The following is a 17,853-nucleotide window of genomic DNA, read 5'->3' as shown; positions in this document are numbered from 1 at the left end:
AATAGAAAGAAGAAGGGGCTCACCTAAGTTCATCCTGGTCAGTGTGTTTGGTTAATAGAGAGAATCCACTATGAGAATCCAGTGTTTTTATCCCTGGGTCTAACTTATCTCATGGTTGCATGCAATGGAATGGCTTGGAAAAGCTTTTCCATCCACTTTTGGCCAACAAGGCTTCTCTCCCACTCGTGCTGTGCCTCTGTTCACATCTTTATCCTCCTCCATATAGTGTGTGCTTCATGCTGGGTCTTTTTATCTCAAGTCAGCCCTCTCTGCTCTTTGACGGAGACTGCAGCTGACTAGGAAGAGGCTCGGAGACAAACCTAGCCTTTCTCTGGTTCATCTTAGAAGTCAGAAGTTCTGGCTTGGAGGTATAAGAATTTTTCTTTTATCTACCTTTTCTTGGGCTTCCCCCAACTTTTCCTACTGCTCCATTTTCACTTTGGGGCTTATTTCATACATGATAAAGAACGTCTATCCTATTTTAAAACGTTAAAATACAAAGAAACTTTTTAAAAAGATCTAATACGTTATCATAATGGAACTCAAAGTCGTATGTTTTATTCCCTAGAGATCTTCCATTGTGGGTATATTTTTGGCCTACTGCCAAATGATCATCACCATTGAATTAAGGCTTTTTGAGTTAGTAGTGCATAAAAAAATATCCTCCTTGACTGTACATAGATATTTAATGTGATTATCTTTCTAAAACAGTTAGTCTATCATCCATCATATGTGTAAAGGTCACTTTAGTTGAGCCGAGCAACAAATCAGGCTGCCCTTTTCTAATAGCAATAGATTTGATTATTTTGCAAATATATATGTATATATATGTGTGTGGGTGTGTGTATATATATTAATATAATGTATATAATATATACATAAGATATATGTGTGTGGGTGTGTGTATATATATTAGTATAATGTATATAATATATATACACACACCCACACACATATATATCTTATGTTTAGGATCTTTCAGAATACACATCTTTGATGTTAATTTATACTTAGTTTTAATGACACCTGTCATTTCTGGATTCCTTTCAGCCTTACACATGAATGGAAAATGAGGTCTTATTTGGAGGCATGTCAGGCTCAGAACAAGGGTGCAGCACATGGCAGTGTCTTATTGGTTGTTGCCATGGTAGCAGTAGTTGTGAAAAGAGAAAACCCACAGGCAGAGAATACCAAAATTCAGTAGAAATACTCGGAGGAGTAAATGCATTGCCTTTAAGTAGGTGTTTTGTGTTCACAGGTGGATCTTCTTTTGACTGAATTTTAGTTAATTTAAAAGAATGAGAAATCATTCTTCTTTAGGAAATGGTGTTTTTTACTGAAGGTGGACTTTGTTTATATGCATAAAACCATTTTACAAGATAGCTACTCTCCCTATATTTTCCAAAAACTCTAATATTAATGAATAAAAACATGTTTATAAGTAAGTTTTATTTTCATTAGAATATGTTGTTTTTTTGGCTCTAAAGAAAAAAATGGTACATTTCTTAAAGGAAGCACTTTCTGTAGCACTTTCGTTCATAAGTTTTTCATATTTTCTTCTTGGAAAAATGCACATTTTAATTCAGCACTTAAATTTCACACTTATTTCTTAAGATGCATAAACAGAGATCTCTTCTGACACGATATAAAACTTGACAGTAGTTTAACAATTCACGAACCAATTATATGTAATCTGATGCTACTTATTTCTGTTCAAAAGTCAAATAGGATGAGAGGATTCTTCAGAAAGCCAGACTACACTAAATTTTATCATTAAAAATAGAAAATATTAAGCTATAGAAATTAATTAGTTTTTACCATTTTTGTCCATCCCAACAGTTACTGTGACCTCTTACACTATCTACTCATTTACTTAATTTTATATACACCACCACCTGCTTTGTGCCAGGCATTTTTTGGAGAAACTAGAAACATATAGGTTTATATAAGTTTATATCATGGGGAGGAATTTCATATGAAATGTGAGCATATAAGCAATCAAGTAGAAGTCTACAACAGGAGTATGTATAAAATGTCGTATGAACACAGAGTAAAAAAAGCAATTATTTTCCCCTGGCAAGACAAGAGGCTTCATAGAGAAGGGGATATTTGAGTTGAACATTAGCTATGAAATAGAATTTTTCCTTGTAGGTAATTGATATTAATGTGATACCATTAAAGAAAGCATTTTGACAAAGCTTTATTAATTATGAAGCATTATTGTAACTGTTATTAAATGTCCCAAGACATTTTAAATAGAATAAATGTGGACTTTCTTTATTTCTTCGGTTATATTATATTGGTATTAACCTAATTGGGAAGAAGTCCAGTATTAAATTATAGCTTCCTCCTATGCAGTTGGATCTTACAAGTGAACCAAAATTTGTCTAAAAATTAGGAGTAACTTCCTTTCCCTCAGATCAGTAATTCTTGGATTTTGGTCAGTAATTTGTAGTCTGCTTGAAGGAAAATGGATCTAATGGCTCTGGATTCTCTGGGATAACTGTAACCACAGACACTGCCAAGACCTTAAGTTCTTGAGGCTTTAGATACAGTATGCACAACTCACATAATGGCTTCTGCTTTTAGATACTGGGGGTCAGGCAGGGCCACTGGATGAAGGTAACTCCTATCCCTTCCAGTCTTAGGATACCTAAACACACGTGGGGATTGGACAACTCTTCTCTTTAAGCCTCAAAACAGGACCAAAAAAGTCTATTACATATCATATCACTTATATGGACAATATGGATATTACAGCTAAGTCTCTCAAGGAATCAAAGCTAATGCTTCTCAAATTTAAGATGTCTAAAAAAATAAAAGAAGAAGGAAAGGAAAGAAGAAAAAGGAGGAGAAAACATGTTTAAGAAACTGGTTCAAAATATAAACAGTCCCAATCCTCAAGTGATTCTGTTTTGGGGGGTTCTGGATTGACCTTGAAAGGTCTGGTTTCCCCATAGGAAAAAGAACCTAGGACCTTCACAAGAAATAAAGCAACCACGGTAGAGTTGTAGGTACATTGTTTTGGCGTGTTGTTGACAAAATGCTACTGTTTCAGCACAGAATACTTATATCTCCTTCTAGCATAAGCATATTTTTCTTCACTTGTGTCCACTACACTGTGTAGAATAGGCTTAGTTTATAGCTAGGTTTGGAATGATTCTGTGATTACTTGTGCAGATGCCTGAGTACTGGTTTTTCACTCTCGGCTACATTAAGGGGACTGATATTTATGATACACAGTTTAGAGAGTGAAGCTCCACTTGGTGACAACCAAAACCAGTTTGTTTACCAATGGATTTCAGCTGACATATTAGATAGACAGACTTGGCTGTATGACTTAAAGACCATAAAAAGACTTCACTGGGAACTTCTGCCCTGAGCTCTCATTTCAAAGGTGAAGTGTACCCTTGTGGGAGTAAGGATCTTAGAGGGCTTGCACCTGGGATCTCCCTTTGCCCCTTGGCGCTTACCTGCACTGTCTTTCTCTTAGTATATTATACCTTTTGCCCTTAAGTAAAAAGATTATATAAGTATGTTCTGTGAATCTTCTCAGTCCTTTCAAGCATCTGAACTTGTGCAGTCTTTGCATATAAAAATAGTATCATTATTGGAAAAGTTAATGTAACATACCTACCAATAGCTTGATATAATTGATTTATTGTGTTAATGATTTTTTTAGTAAAGCATAGGGTCTGGCAAATACTTATTACCAGTAAGGAGAACATTAAAGACAAACTCAGATTTGAATAGCTTCAAATCAGTGAAGAAGAAAAGTATGAATAAGAAAGAGTATGCAAAGGAAAGTATGATATACGTAAGAATCTTCTTCAGATGATCTTGCACAGAAGACCATTGTGTAGTCATCAGCTTGCTATAAGCTTCTTCAATTAACGGTCAATTTCCATGTGCCTTCAACTTCTGGAGACTCTCTGAAGAACCTCAGATTAAATCACTAAGGGGAGTAAACTTCAACAATATTAAGGTTCCTTTTTCATTTGTCTGGGAGTTGGAAATGAGGACAGAATTGCACAGTTTAAATTCATGAATAAGTGTTCCAATGAAAAGGTTCCCATATCACTAGATTGGTCAGTGGGAACACGTTAACTAAGACCACAGAATCTAATATTTTAGCCTTTGTAAGTATTGTGGCTTTTCAACAGAATGCTTCAACGCACCAGCAAAATAAATACACTATTTAAGCTAGTACATATTCATAAACCATGGAGGGAGAAAACTATACAATTCCTTTGGAGTAACTCAAAAGTCCTCCTGCAATTGTTTCAGTCAATGCCTCCACCTTTACAATTTGTCCTAATTAATTTAATTACAAATGAAGCATGAACTGGCCACATCTGCCATCCTGGAAATGTTTTCCCAATAGTATTTAATTTTATAGCAAATTTGTCCCTGCTGAAATGAATTATTTCATTTGTTCCATCAGGATTTTATCCAATGCCTGGTAGATATTTTATCTGGTATGATCAAACAGCCATTCTGGTTTTGTCAGTTATTTATCTTCATGAATCTTACAACATAATAATTGAATTTCTGGAATTTTTATTTAAGAACTTCTTTTCTGGCCACATTTTGTGATCTATAATTGGATACTTGAACTTCATAGATTTGTTACTAGTAATAAATTATTTGTTGTTTTATATGAAACTTTTCTGTTAGGATTTTTAGTCAGAGCAGTCTGCTTAGCATGATAATCTCTAAAATATTTCTATTGTATTTCGAAAGTGTTTTCATAGTATCCATAACTTTTGCAGTACCTTTTTTACTGTGAGCCTTTGACGAGGAGCAATGGTTCTTTGATATATGCTCTGCTGTTGAGTTCATATGTCTAGATCATGGTGTATCATTTTCATGTTTACACAAAAAAAGAAGAGTCATGATAATCTAGGTACATATGATAATCGGTATTTTTGTGTGCTCTGTCAACAATCCATCTTCCTATTTCTGTGAAGTCTTTTGTCCTTTTGCAACTAAAGGTATTCCTTGCCTAATTTTTTAAAATTATAGATAATATAGGTATTTTCATGAGTAGAGCAGCTATAATCTGATCATGTATAGGGAACCATAGTACATCTTGTCTAGAAGTAAATCCTAGATTAAATATGTGGGTTTTATGTCACAGAGAATAATGCATCCTTCCAATAATAATCTCAAAATACTAGTTGTTAGTTGTGGGTCCAGGCATAGGATTGTTAAAGGTTTTCACCATTCCTGTGGTTTTATTAAACCAATATATCTGATGTTCTATTAATAGCGAGATTATGGGGGGACATAAAGATACCTATATCAATAAGAAAGACATATTGCTTCCCTTGGGAGCTCAGAGGAAGGACAAGGAGTTTTTGGGTGCCTGTGTTTCCCATGGGATTGAGTCATTGGACAGACTTTAGGTAGATGTCCTTCTGAATTTTAGCTAATGTGGGACATTGGTTCTTTAAATCACACATCCGTTTGAAGTATCTCTAGGCTTCCTTCTCTACAGTTTCACAAATCATACAGAATAGAGGCTCTTTTAGTTGTTTTACCTAAAGATCCATAACTATATTGATTTCTAGCTTATTTACTTTTTAAGTCTATCTGGAAATGTCCAGTCACATATTGGGTATTTTCTAAGTTGATAATTTTACATTTTCTTCCGTTTGATTCCCCCAATTCAGGACTAAGCCCGTTTATAAAATGAGAAGATATAGTCTTTCTTGTCAGGTGTTAAGTCTACCCCAGAATTGTTTGAAGATGTCATAAAGTCTATCTTTATCTTTATTTAGTTTATACTTCTGCATCTTTGTTGAAAGAAAGGCTTTCAAAATTGCCTTATGTAATGCATTTTCTATTTCTATTTTTTAAACTTTACACCACTAGGTTATTTAAATCTTCTCTTTTCTAAATGGCTGCTTTTAAACATTTTCCTCCATGAGACTAACAATTAGTTGAATTAACTCATATATATCTGTAGTGTAGGACAGTAAGTGTCTAATAAAAATCCTGAATTCTGCAGAAAATATTATGCTGATATCCCTGAAGTTTAGGAAAATCATTAATTATAGCTCTTAATTTGGCTCTAGACCAGGGTTTTAATTCAACGTCCATAGATCTGACTTGTGTTCTACAAATTTAAAATGTGGTATTCTTTTTCTGATGAAAGCGCTGAGGACAGACTAGCTCATTTACGAAACCAGGTAAAGTTGCATAGAAAAAGGGATGGAATGAGGGCTAGCTTTCAGAAGGTTACAAAGGCTTTGACAAAGACTACATTGGAATTTAAATTTTATTTAGCAAGCTCAGTATGCCAATCAAAAGAGTGGAGTATTGACTATTCAGTATTTTATCTCCTAATTTGTCCCCAGCCCCTTTTACGTATTGTAATTCATTGGATGTGTCATCTCAAAAGTTCCCCATGATAGTCATTGTTATTCTAAATTATCTATCTAATCATTTTCTAAAGTTTACCAAGGAAATGAGAAGATTTGGGATTAAAAATGTGACTTTTTAGAGAAAGCAGACGTTCTCCAGGAAGATGCTTAAACTCTGGCATAGACAGGCCCCTGATTCACGAGAGTGCCCCCTCCCCCTCCCCCCAGCTATGATCAGAGTGCGTACTTGTGAATGGCTGGCACTTGTTTGTTTGTTGCAATGAGTCTGTTCCTTCTTGGGTGATTATCAGATGCACAGTTTGACACTGACTGAAGGCTTGCAGAAACCATGTCCTTGAGGGGAGCTGCAGTTGATTGAACAGGAGTAAAACAGGTTCTGGTGGCTCCTGCTCCCATGGCTGCAGAACAAGGAGTGTTTTCTTAAAGTTGTGGGCATATTTTTTACTCTCACAATTTGGGAATACTGGCCCAAACTAAACACAAAGTTCAGTGAAGGGGTTGTCTCCAGGACCTGACAAATTTCTTTCTGTCTGCAAAATCTCTGCAAAACAGACTTTATTCTCCATCTGAGGAAAAAGATAAGCCAGGTATTTAGGAACACAGTGCTGTCTCTCCTTTCAAGAGATGTGTGATGGGAGATTCCATTCTTCCTTGGTACCTCTAGTAGAGACTGATAACTCAAAGGCCCTCAGATGCCACAGATGGGTTATACATAATTCAAGGGTGAGACAAAGTGAGTAATATGTAATAAATGGGAGAATGCAGATTCTTCTAAAGAATTCAAATAAAATTTATGTTTAAAACACTCTGCTGGTCAAGATAGTTCTTGTCTGTGAGCTGGACTTACCTCTGGACAGTTATGTGAAAATAAACATGTTAATTTATTGCTTACTAGCTTATTCTAGTACATTATTACCATTTAACCTTCCCTGGAAACACAGTTTAGCTTCCTTCTTTTTCTTTCTTTTTCTGAAAGTGTAGAACGAAGTTCCACCCACGGAGTGGCATCCATTTATAAAGCTGGTGTTGGGAGAAAAGATTATTTTTATAGGCTCAAACATGTCACATTAGGCTTATGACGAGATCAGGTTTGAGAACATGATTGTCCAGACAAGCCAATAGTGTATATTCACTTCTGTAATAGTGAGACATGTTCACACGTAATTAAAATAACGCGAATCGTGGAAGATGTGAACATAGCTGTGCTTTCTGTAGCTGGTAAGCGATGCTATTATTGATCAGCAGAAATCTTGAATTTTAAAGCTATTTTTCTCGTTACAGGCTGTGAACCTATTCCTGTGCGCTATCTTGAGTGGAGCAACATAGAATCCATCATAGCCATCGCCTTTTCCTGCCTGGGCATACTTGTCACCTTATTTGTTACTCTTATCTTTGTGCTGTACCGGGACACACCAGTTGTCAAATCCTCCAGTCGGGAGCTCTGCTACATTATCCTAGCTGGCATCTTCCTCGGTTACGTGTGCCCTTTTACTCTCATTGCCAAACCCACCACCACATCCTGCTACCTCCAGCGCCTTCTGGTTGGCCTCTCCTCTGCCATGTGCTACTCTGCTTTAGTGACCAAAACCAACCGAATTGCACGCATCCTAGCTGGCAGCAAAAAGAAGATCTGCACCCGGAAGCCCAGGTTCATGAGTGCCTGGGCCCAGGTGATCATCGCCTCAATTCTGATTAGCGTGCAGCTAACCCTGGTGGTAACCCTGATCATCATGGAGCCCCCCATGCCCATTCTGTCCTACCCAAGTATCAAGGAAGTCTACCTTATCTGCAATACCAGCAACCTGGGTGTGGTGGCCCCTCTGGGCTACAATGGACTCCTCATCATGAGCTGTACCTATTATGCCTTCAAGACCCGCAATGTGCCCGCCAACTTCAATGAGGCCAAATATATTGCCTTCACCATGTACACCACCTGCATCATCTGGCTGGCTTTTGTGCCCATTTACTTTGGGAGCAACTACAAGATCATCACCACCTGCTTTGCAGTGAGCCTCAGTGTAACGGTGGCCCTGGGGTGCATGTTCACTCCCAAGATGTACATCATTATTGCCAAGCCCGAGAGGAATGTCCGCAGTGCCTTCACCACCTCTGACGTAGTCCGCATGCATGTTGGTGATGGCAAGCTGCCCTGCCGCTCCAACACGTTCCTCAACATTTTCCGAAGAAAGAAACCAGGTGCAGGGAATGCCAAGTGAGTTATCTGACCCCGCTTTGCCTCCCTCTCTGTCTTTTCTCTTTTCTTCCATTTGAGTGAATCGCGTTCTTCCATTTCCCCAACGGTTTTCATTTCCTTTCTTAATCTTTTCTCTTTCCTCCCCCGCCCCCCCGCCCAAATGTCATACTCTTCTGCAGTAGGAAATACTAAAGGTCTTCTTTGTTTTCATTCCTTTGAAAAAGCCAGGAGCATGAAACAACAACCAGCTGAACATACCCTTATTCTTACCTAGAATCTTCAGCTTCTGTTCTGCCAATAATTGTTTCCTTTCACACGGGTCCTCCCCTGTATGGAGCATCAGCACATCTCTGGGGGCTGGGTTTGAGATGCAAATTCTAGTTCCAATTTTTAGTCTAGAATATGACTGAATAAAGTCTCACCATTACTAACCTGGGTTGGAGAGGAAGGAAATGAAGCCCCTGTGGAAATTTGACTGTTTCAAAATTTGAGTGCAACTAGCAGCAAGTCTTTCCTGAGAGACGTTTCCTTAAGCAACCCTCATACCATGCCCCTCTTACTTATTGAGCATGGATGTATAATAAAGATGTTCCATAATGCTACATGAGAATCGAGCTACCTCTACTGCAAGCTCAAGATCAGAATGGTTTGTTTCTGAGCCATAAAGCACCAAAAGAAATAAAAAACAAAACAAAACAAACAAAAAAAAACCAGATAAAGGTGAGGAGCTCCAAACTGACATGGATGCTTGAAGTTCTAAAGGTACTTGACCCATCCAAAACCTCCTCTATTTTCCTCATTAACAGTGTTAATTTTTCTGTTTGAAACAATCCTTTAAAAGTGAGGAATTTTAATACAAATAATTGTAACATATACATGGTTTTATAACCCGAACAAGTCAGAAGACAAGGGGAATAGGTGTTATTTCCCCCCACTTTGTAAGGGAGGGAACTCAGCCACTGTGAAATTCTGTGACTCCTAAGTGTAATTCTGTTTAGTTAGCCGTTCTTTGTCTAGGTCTTAACTTGCATGAAATTTCTCATCTTAACACATGTCAAAAAATTGACGTGCCTCTGTGTTTTGTATCTTTACTTGTCAAGCAGTGCCAGGGGCATCTTTTACAGAAATCCTGTAATTGGTTTGAGGATCGGGTGAAGGAGTCTATAGGAAAATATATTTTTTAATCCATAGAATTACTATTATTTCAAATAATAAATAGTAATTTTCCAGCATTAAGGGTTAAGGTCATAGTGCATGCCTAATTGTTGCCGTATCAATTTCAAGTTCTGAATAAGATACTGGTCATAAAAGTCGCTTAGTCATTTTTTTCCCTTGCCAGGCGTTTCACGCTCGCCAGCACCCCCTCAGGAGCAGGCCCCTAGCAGGGACTCATCAGTAAGCGTGAAGGCAAACCAACAGTGCCATGAAATGAGAAAAGAATAATAGACCATAGCCACAGAATCCAGATGTAAAATGGCACATAACAATTTTCATTAAGAGGGAAAAAGTGAGAAGAAACGCAAATGAGAAAGGAGAAAACGCTCTTTAAGCTGGAATGTTTGTAGACACTAAAAGATTTCCTTGATTGCGTCTCAAATGGCCTTGTGAGGGTTCCATTCGACCACCTACCTTTATGCACGTCCACGTTTCTGACTTTTCTGACTTTATTATGGTTCTTCAGAAACTTTCGTATGATTTTTGGTCATAGTCATTTCTGAAAGCTGTTCTAGCCGTTAAATGAAAGGAGAGACCTATGTGATCAAGACATCTTGTGTTGCTACCCAGGGATATGCGTTTTTGAAAGCTCTTCCAGTGTTTTTATGTCCCCTTGTACACAGAATTCTATAAGCGCCTGTCCAAGAGCAGTGGCTAATGAATAGTATATAGTGCTTGCTGCTGGGATAAGCTGATGTTACTTTAACAATGCTTAGCAATTCTCTGGCAGCCAGGCATTGTTGTACATTCAGATCATCCTCTCATACCCGGAACCTCTTTCCTTATAAGCTGAGAATATTCTCTTCACTATTATGAATTTAGAAAAAAAATGTATTTGGGATCCTGCTTTTAAGAGAGAAATCAGCTTGTTCTAAATTGTATTGGTTTTCTAAGAAGTGCCGTTTTACCAGCAAATTGCTTATCTATTAGCTATAATTTATCAAGTTCTATCGGATTATGATGGTAGGAAATATGCTTCTAATTAATAACATGCAGCTTTTTTTGGTACAATCTGTAGCTTCTGAAGGGTGTACCACACAGCTGAGCTGATGTACAGAAAGTATTTGAGGCTAAACTTCTACCGATCACAGCCATTTATGCACTTGTTTTCTCATTTTTTCTTCTACGGCTTCTCTTGTAACTCTCTATGAGACTGTAATTTTAAATTAATAATATCAGTGCCTACATTTTTACCTTTTTAAATGTTATTTTATGTTTTTCTGGTTTGTCTCCAAACTTACAAAAACCACAACAATCTAATATTTTTCTACAGCAACTAAAATCTAGCAGAGTTGTGCCAACTGGAGCAAGGGGCTGAAAACTCTGGAGAGCACATCACCCAATGAGTTTATTACCATTCTGGATGTGTAATTCCTACATTTATGGTGCGCTGAGGGTGTTCAGCAGTCTGCATATGTAGCTATAAACACAGAACAGCTGCTGTAATGAAGAGCTTCCAACTGATCTATCTGTTTGAATATTATTCTGAGGAGTTGCAAGTCTGACTACATCCTCCTAAGAGGCTGTTTCTGAGATGCTTGGGAGGGATGACGTCGTGGGTCTGTTTTTGCAAAGTTTTCTGCAGTTTTTAAATTCGATTCACAGCTAAGCATCTGACACAACCAAAGGTCTGGGCACTTGCTTTGCATTTTCCAAAAAGTAATTTAGGAGGAGTGTAACCAAAAAATTGGGTGTTTGGGTTACTTACAGTCAGACATCCGATTAAGCATAATCCTACCCTAGTATATTGCCTTTGAAATCTCTAATTCTTTAGCTGTTAATTTAATGTATTTGAATAGGAAAATATTCAGGCTTAACCTAAATAAACCTAGTGGTAAAATGCACTTTCTTGGCAATAGAAATTCCTAGACATTCATAATCAAGTAAATTTTTAGATACAAATTACTTATCACTTCTTTTTAAGCAAAATGAGTTAACATTATATAACTGAAAAATTAAAACATTATATAAATGACATGCTTCTTTTAAAAACTAGGGTATTAATGACATCAAACTATTATTTCTAGATATTTTCTGAGTAAATGACCTCACTGAATGCCACTCTGATGGCATAGGAAGCTGAAATGTGACAGTACACTCCTATGGCCTTTTGCATGCAAAACTAAAAGCACTTACAATCACAGAAACACATTACATTGATTCAAGGAAGTAATTTTAAAGTGCAGGTTCCTAAATAAATAGAATATTATTATGTTCCTGTGATTGTGTCCTAAGCATTTGAGTGCAAAAGCTAAGTGAAATACCAAATAGAAAGACGCTCCGAGGAAATTTTCCTCTTGGTCTGCTAGAAACATTTTTTTGTCTGCAAGCAGAGGTCAGTAAGCCTGCAGCATTCGTGACTGTGCCCTGCGTATGCCTTTTAATTTGACTTTCTTCTTTTGATTATTAAAGGAAATATGAGAGGGAAGCAACGGACATCATAATCAAATAGAAATAACATGTTTTCTTTCATAGAAAGAACTCAATCATTACTCTAATAAGCTTATGAATGAGAAAATATGTCATTTTGAAATCATTTTTCTCCTAAGCATACAACAAATGGCTTTAAAAGTATATTGTAAAATAAGATGAAAGTATTGTAATTCTTCCCTTGCTTTTAGAGTAAATATCTGAAGATTTTATCTAAGTACTTGTCATAGAATTTTACTACTTGATAGTAACATTCATGGAGAATCTACTGTTTGTTCATTCACTTATTCAATCAGCCATTGTTTCAGCACTGAGCTTAAAAGCACATGGGTACTTGATGTGGCATCAGATAGTATTCAGGATAAAAAAAGATATAAGAGGCAGGCAGTGATTGTACCAGTCTTGCAATATAGTCAGGAAGACACCCAAAAATATAACTAAATATATGGGGCTAGGTGCCACAATACCACAATACAATAATTTGAGTGTCAGAGAAGAAAGAGATTAGGTTCAGCTAAGGGAACAGTATCTGTGGAGGGATGGGACAAAATTTCTTAATAAAAGTGACCTTTGAATTTGACCCAAAAGGATGTTTTTCAACATAAAGTGAAACTTTACAGACGTGAATAATGGACTTTCAGGCTACACCATGGAATCTGGTATGAGTGAGTTACATGGAGAGGTGTAGTGGTGAGTGAATTTGTAATGCAGAAAGAGGACAGACTGTAGATAATGGTCAATGTTCTAAGAAGAAGCTCAGGTATTTGTTATATAAACTGCAAAGTGCATTAAAGATTTTTGTGATCTTTTATGGTCATGTGTAAGCTTCATGGGAAGAGACTGACTATCGAAAGGGTAGTTAATAGAGTGCTACAATAATCCAAATGACAGGTTAAAAATGAAAGTTATAAAATAGAGCAGTGGAGTGAAAGTCAAACCTCAGGTACGAATAAGAAAAAGTTTTCTGAGCTTGATTCATTAGAGTTGGGTTATTGGTTTGGAAAGAGGAAGGAAAAAATAAAAACTAGACTACAACTCTCATGATTTGAGCCTGTGTGACTAGAAAAATGCAGCTACCATGATGGTGGAATACAGATGTAGAACTGGGGAGATGTGAATGAGTTGAGTTTCAAACTTATCAATTGAAAATGCAGTGAAGGCATCCAAATAGAGTCAGCCATGAGTTGTTTAGAAATTTAAGTCAGGAACTCAAGGGAAAGTCTGAGTCAGAGCTCTAGATTTGAAGTGGCCAAAAGAGTGACTATGACATAAGAAAAGAAGAAAGTAGGAGGAAGAACATTAGGGGACACTTGCACTTGAGAGATAAGACAATTGAAGAAAACCTGAAGGCAACATAAACAAAAGGCAAGAAACAAAAGAATGGTGGGAAGCAGGAGGACTGCAGTATCCTGGAAACCAAGGAGGAGACTGTGTCTTAGATCAGGTTGCCATAGTAAAATCCCACAGACTGGGTGCTTAAACAACAGACATTTATTTTCTCACAGTTCTGGAGGCCAGAATTCCAAGATCAGAATGCCAACATGGTTGATTTCTGGTGAGATCTCTCATCTTGGGTTGCAGATGGCTGCCTTCTAGCTGTGTGCCCACATAACTTCTTCTCTGTGCAAGCATGGAGAGAGGGAGAGAGAGGGGAGAGAGAGGGAGAGAGACCTATCTGGTCTCGCTTCTTATAAGAGCACCAGTCCCAGAGGAGGACCCCACTCTTAGAACTTCATGTAACCCTAATTACCTCCCAAAAGCACCATCTTCTAATGACATCACATGGGGACTTGAACTTACAAACTTGGGAACAACATTCAGTGCACAACAGACTGTTTCAAGAAGACTGAGCTTGGGATCCTTGGGATCCCCAAGGATGGAGACTCTATGGTTATCCTTGAGTAGCTTCAGTGATATGGGTAGAATTTCTGTTGCAATAAGTTGAGTTTGGGCATTAAAGGAATTTAAAATTCTAGCTAATATTTAAGGAGGCTAGGAGTGACATAATAAAAAAGAAATTTAAGCTTGTTCGTAGTATCTAAGAAAGGAGCCAACAGAGAAACAAAATGGAAGATATAACAGAGAGATCACGTGGTTCATGCTAAGCCACCTGACCCAGAACTGTGCCATTACAATACAGCCCTTTGTCATCTATTGACAGCTCTGTGACCAATGAAGCATCAACTCTGAAGAACACGTGGATTGCAGTTGATGCTAGTTCTCACTTAGCTACATGTTATGTTGCTTGATACTAAAAAGAAAGATGAAAAACATCAGGCTGGGAACTTATAGGACTTTTAATTAAAATCCAAAGATATAACCCTTATTACTGATTTTATCAGACTTCTGGACTTAAAATACTGAGTGTAGGACTTGAGGAGGGACGTACAAAGAAAAGTCTGGAAAGTAACGTGTACTTTCGTGTAACTACTGGGGGAGGTAGAGGATTCGCAGCTCATAAGTAGAAGTCGTTTGGAGAAGGACGAAGGTTGTTGTGTATCCAGACTCAGCTGGAGCTGAAACAGGTCCCTTTATTCAGCTGTGATTGAAAGGAGCTAGAAATCCTTGGATCTCTCCCTGACAGCCAGTCATAGTGTCTGAGCCTGCCAGCATGAGCACATTTTGTTTGGGGTAAAGACTTATGTTCCTTAAAAAGTAAGCCAAATGTCATCACTTCCTGAAAGAAGTCACCTGGAAGCACAGTAGCCATAATTTAGAATGGAAGTAGGTAAGTCAGCATGTCACATGTGGAGAAGTTGTGCCGCTGTGAGGGACCACCTGCAGAAATCACAGGCTTAAGTGTGGGGAGGGGTACACAACAAGACAAAGGGTGGATGGACACAACTTGTCCCCCTTGAGGTGCGGCAAAATTACGGTCACCGCTGTTTTCTTGTTTGTTCTCTCTTGTTAATAATATACTTATTTTTCAAATAATACAAAAATCGCTACTTTTACTACTCGTATTTTATGTTTTCAAGTTCTATACTGAGACCATAAAGTGCAGGCTATCTGACAGCTTCAAAGAGGACATAATTCCTTTTGAATATAGATCACCATTTATATTTCTTTCACATTCAAATTAACTTGCATGACTGACACATATTCAAGTTCCCAAGCTTATTATTTTATCCTCATATGTAAACAGTATGTAGTTTCTAAACTGAATTCAGAATATTCTATATGAATATACATAATGGCCCAAGAGAGGTCCATATAAGACAATTGTGCAAAGAAACTAAGGCAGGGAAAGCTCAGGGCCCCTTTTATAAGAGAAAGAGATGGAACTAAAAGCATTGTTTTTTGGATACAATCATTTATTTTCATCATTCTAATAGCTGTTTATGTCTAGCTGTTTACATACCTCAACAATGTACGTATTCATTCATGCACTCAATAAAATGAATAAGGCATGTAGACTGCCCTCAAGAAGCTCATGGTTTATTGGTATAACATGCCATTATAATAAAATTAGGTAAGGGGAATAATAGGAATGGTGATTCAGGTGGATGGGTAAATTTAGAGTCAGAAGTTTTATCGAGTGTAGATCTGTTTTTTGTTTGTTTGTTTGTTTGCTTGTTTGCAAGACCCCACTCTATATAACAGTCACCTGTTAACTGGAAGAGATTACCAGAAGACATACTGGAGACCCACAGGCTAAACTTGACCATGGGTGTTCTCAGATCATTAGAGATCAGATCATCTCAGAACAGAGCATAAAGGCTCATTAATTAGAACCCTTGAGCTGCAAGTTATAGAAGCCAGCTTAAGCTAGCCTAAGCAAATTTATTTTCCATTTATATAAAATAAATAGGAAAATTGGTGCAAAGAGCATAGTACAGTGCCTAGCATATAGCAAAATCTCAATAGCTGTTAGCTAGTGACCTTGGAATTATGGAGGTAGGGGAGGACGTATGGGAGTTTAACATAAAACTCTGAATTACACTATCATGTAAAGAGAGTTCTGAAAACTGGCTGTATGCATCATCATTATCATCAGCTCATGATATCTATGCTGTGTAGCATGGAGGAGCGTGTATCTGCTGAAAGTGGAGACATGCAAGTGTTACTCAGTGTGAGATGTGTGTGGGAAAAGACATCCTGTTTGACATGGCTTGGCAACCTGTCCATGCTTGGCCACAGCTAAAGAAAGATGAGGTCATTTGCATTCCGTCTGTGAGTGTCCAATGTAATGTGTTACCTACTCAAAAGCGAAGCAGATCATGTAAGCAACATGTTTGTAAAGCTAGTTCAAGAGCAAAACATTAACAGCTTGCAGAATGAAGAACAGAACAAGAAAGTACCAGTGGATTTGTAAGCTTCAGATCATAAGAACAGAGGCTTAGACTCCTTAATTAGAACTCTCTGGCTGCAAGTTACAGAAGCCAACTGAAGCTAGCCTAAGCGAAAGAGCTGGGCTATTTAACAGAAAGAATGTAAGGAATACTTTCGGTATCTCATGGTAACAAGATTTAGAATGCTTCTGGGTCACATGGGGGATTTGGCTCCTGAGGAGAAAGGTCTCAGCCTCACCTCTTGTCTCCCTCCCTGCCCCCTTCCTTTTCTCCTCGTAGATATGCTTTTTCCACATCGTGGGTCCTCATGGTCAGTCCAAGGACAACCATCCCAGTGCTCCTGAGTTGCTGTGTTAGAGATCCAGCTACCCAAAGAGACTACTTCAGTTCTCTCTACCTATGTGGCTTACATAACACAGAAACTGATTGGCTATGTCTGGTTCGTGTGTCTATCTCAGCTTAAGGAAGTAAGGACAGTGTGTGGAGTCACAGGGTATAAAACCGTCTTCCAAAAGCGCATCATTCCTGTCCCCCATGGGCAGGATCAGGGAGGCAGTTTGCAAAAAGGGGGTACAATTGTGAGAAGTGTCTATACCAGAGTAGTCCCATCTCCATCTCAAACCCTATCCTTTCTTCCTTGACCTCTGAATAAGTAATTTCTAAGTGCCAGGATTTTATATTTAAAAATGTTGACCAAAAGACAAAACCTATACGTGGCTAGCCAGCCAGACAAAAAATCCATCACCTATCTATGCAAAATCTGAGTGATTCTTTCAAATTTCAGTAGATATGCCAATGGAAGGGAAAGAAAATGCCATAGCTCTGACACAGCATTTATTATAAAGGTATGCAGTATAGAATCAATAAATTTAAAAAATAAACCTGTATTTGCTACTTTTATAAAGGATCTTGGCTATAAAATGCTTCTCAGTTGCTTGAAAATGAACAAAGAGGAGGGGAAAGATGTTCTGTTTTGTTAAAGGGAAATAGATGATTAGGACATTGTCTTGTGAATGAATTAAAATACACCACAAATTACAGGACAACAATAAAATATTATTTATTATTAACACTGGTTAATAGAATATAAAGAGAAAATAAGCATATATTTTAATCAAGTTAATCCAAATATATTATTATAATTTGATTTTGTTTCAAAAGGGTAAAGGAAACCTATAATTTAAGGCAACTTAACAATACCTTCTATACCGATTTTCTTCAAGATAAATGAGGGGTCCACTGCTAACAAAATTAGGCCAAGTCCCTAGTGATGCTGCTAAATATATTGAAAAAGGACCACTTGAAAGAAATCAATAAGAAATATTTTCCTTTC

The 17,853-nt window shown here is 37.5% G+C and overlaps 1 protein-coding gene across 4 annotated transcripts in view; it reads left to right on the top strand.

Annotated features, from left to right (window-relative positions):
- Positions 1-17,853, top strand: part of GRM1 (glutamate metabotropic receptor 1) — a 449,767-nt gene that overhangs the window by 405,117 nt on the left and 26,797 nt on the right. For all 4 annotated transcript variants that reach the window (XM_027056692.2, XM_027056691.2, XM_053222134.1 and 1 more), the window contains exon 10: positions 7,671-8,601. In XM_027056692.2, the coding sequence (XP_026912493.2) occupies positions 7,671-8,601 (931 nt within the window). The remainder of the gene's footprint in view (positions 1-7,670; positions 8,602-17,853) is intronic.

This window comes from Acinonyx jubatus, chromosome B2 (genome assembly GCF_027475565.1).
Source record: "Acinonyx jubatus isolate Ajub_Pintada_27869175 chromosome B2, VMU_Ajub_asm_v1.0, whole genome shotgun sequence".
NCBI lineage: Eukaryota > Metazoa > Chordata > Mammalia > Carnivora > Felidae > Acinonyx > Acinonyx jubatus.
The sequence above is the reverse complement of the archived record's forward strand: the minus strand, read 5'-3'. Positions and strand labels throughout refer to the sequence as shown.